Source organism: Notothenia coriiceps, unplaced genomic scaffold (assembly GCF_000735185.1).
Source record: "Notothenia coriiceps isolate Sejong01 unplaced genomic scaffold, NC01 NC01_scaffold00018396, whole genome shotgun sequence".
NCBI lineage: Eukaryota > Metazoa > Chordata > Actinopteri > Perciformes > Nototheniidae > Notothenia > Notothenia coriiceps.
The window spans coordinates 48,576-51,215 of NW_011351097.1; the positions used below are offsets into that span (position 1 = coordinate 48,576).

The 2,640-nt window shown below is 44.9% G+C and overlaps 1 protein-coding gene across 1 annotated transcript in view; it reads left to right on the plus strand.

The window, feature by feature from the left end:
- Positions 1-2,278, plus strand: part of LOC104951010 (zinc finger and SCAN domain-containing protein 10) — a 4,440-nt gene extending 2,162 nt beyond the window's left edge. The window contains exons 2-3 of the mRNA XM_010777637.1: positions 500-584; positions 667-2,278. Of these exons, the coding sequence (XP_010775939.1) occupies positions 500-584; positions 667-1,580 (999 nt within the window). The 3' untranslated portion in view covers positions 1,581-2,278. The remainder of the gene's footprint in view (positions 1-499; positions 585-666) is intronic.
- The last annotated feature ends 362 nt before the right edge of the window (positions 2,279-2,640 follow it).

Consider the following 2,640-nt stretch of genomic DNA (forward strand, 5'->3'; position numbering starts at 1 on the left):
TTAAAGGTGGGGTAGGTAAGTTTGAGAAACCGGCTCAAGATATCTGACAGTAAGTGCTTTGACAATAAATCCATAAAAAATATCATCTGTGGAAGCCTTAGTACTGTAAAAAGCACGACCAATCATCTGAGCCGGCCTGGCTAAAATAACTGGATGGCCTACCTGCCTGTCAGCCTTCCATCTGTGCACAAACTTATCTCGTGCCCTCATTGGTCATGTGCGCGTTTGTGTGTGTTGGAGGAGGGGCTCTGTAAGGAAGTGGCAGATTTGTTCCGGCTGTGTATTTTCAAATTCTAGCGCACTCGAGCTGGTTTCTCCAAAATTACCTACCCCACCTTTAAACAATGAATTGATAATCAAGAGCGTCTTGATCAATTTATTAGCCCAGGAGACATTTCTTTGGTCTTTCTCCAAATGACTACAAAGCATTTAATTTTAAGGATTGTTCAATTGACTTGATGTATGAGGTGTTAACTAACAGTGTACTAATGTAACGTAGAGCCTGGTGTTGCCGTGTGTAGACGTAGAGCCGGCTGATAAACCCATCCTGATCAAAGATGAGAGCGCAGAGGAGGACAACCTGAGTGAGTTCAAACACTTCCTTACTTGCCAACTTTATACATTTAGAAATGTATTTAACATTCTTTAACATCCATCCATCCTTAGTCTCCGAAGTGGAGCAGCCTCCATTTCTCCACGCCTCCGAACATCCCCACGTCGACAGCTATGCAGAGCGTTATCACTCCTCTGAGACTCCAGCAGACCCTGGACTTCTGGTTTCTGTAATAGACGGATACGACGCTTTCCCAGAGCAGCAGCTGAGCACAGAACAAACTGAGGTCGAGTTCGTAGTGAAACAAGAGGAACAACCCGACGAGAACGAGGCTCCTCTTGAATCAGCCCACATCTTTGAGGCAGAGGAAGGAGACGGACAGCTGTGGTCGACCAATCTGTGCAGAGACGATGTTGGTCCGAGCTTCTCGTACGCTGAGCATCAGTTTGAGACGAATCCCTCTGTGTTCCCGTCTGCATTGGAAGACATGGGGCCTCAAATTCACTCCGTAGGGAAATCACATCCAGTTACAGTGAACGCAGCACGAGTGAAAAGACGAGCAAGGACGTTTGGGTGTAAGAGAGCACAACAAGATGAAGGACACTTATCTCACAATAACACCATGGATCAGTGTTTAATTCCTCAGCAATCGCAGCATCAGTTCAGAGACTCGGCCCAAAACGAGGATGTGACGCCTCCGAGCACAACGTCTTCTTTCCGCAGTAACTTCGGCCTGGCGAGGAGGATCAGGACGCCCTGGAGGACGGGCATCGGAGAGAAGAGGTACAGCTGCACGTTCTGCAACAAGATCTTCATGAGGTTCAGTCAGCTGAAGGAGCACCTGAGGAGCCACACGGGGGAGAAGCCCTTCAGCTGCGTGCAGTGCGGACGCAGCTTCACGAAGCAGTGCAACCTGATCCGGCACGCCGTGGTGCACAGCGGGGAGAAACCCTTCCACTGCGCGCTCTGCGGGAAGAGCTTCACGCAGCGCTCCAGCCTCAAGTCGCATCAGAAGACGGCACACTAATAATAATAGATTACATTTCTAAGCGCCTGTCAAGGGACCCAAGGCCACTTTACATGGTGAACAAACAAACAAACAAAAGGGGCAAATAATAAAGTAAGAAATGTAAATTTTTTATTTTATTTTAACTAATGCTGTTATATTTTAAGAGTGTCCATTATCATCTGGCCGGGGACAACAGCTGGAAATGAGCCATGTTGGCTGAAGCTGCCCCATTTACTGTTCTTTGTGACAGTTGATCGATGGGGACTGTCCACGACACTATATACAAATAAACTACAATGACATAAATAGCAGTAGGAGTGGAAGCAGGGGGACTGCGATGGGTTAGGGGTCAAACACTGAGATCACAGGGGCGGATTTTATAAATCCTGTGTTCAGTTACTTCCATGTTTCTTGAAACATCTTGAACCTGGATCTTGGGGATTCGTTAGATAAAAAAAAGTTTGGTTATTTGTTCTACATTGCTTTGTTTATAAACTGTTTTTTATTCTTTGTCATTTTGATACAAGAAACTAGTCTGGAATCATCATTTGATAACCAAGCGAGAAGTTCTGTATTCAAGATTCAAAGGTTTATCGTCATGTCATATACGCAGTTACGGTAATTATGTGATGTATGGAAAACTTAGATTGCAAGTTCCTCAACAGTGCAATTACAAGACATAAAAATGGAAACATTTGGTCTATCTACGCTGTAAAATGTATTATCTCTTAGATTTACACTTGGTCTGTCCGTCCTGGGAGAGGGATCCCTCCTCTGTAGCTCTCCCTGAGGTTTCTCCCATGTTCCCCTTTAAACTGTGGGTTTTCTCTGGAAGTGTTTCCTTGTACGATGTGAGGGTCTAAGGACAGAGGGTGTCGTATTGTCATACTGATATTCTGTACAAACTGTGAAGTCCACTGAGACAAATGTAACATTTGTGATATTGGGCTATATAAATAAACATTGATTGATTGAAATAGTGCAAGCTCAGGTGTTGAATAGTCTTATGGCCTGTGGGATGAACTGTCCCTCAGTCTGGTGGTCCAAAGTTGGTCCAAAGTTTAACTAAAAATCATAA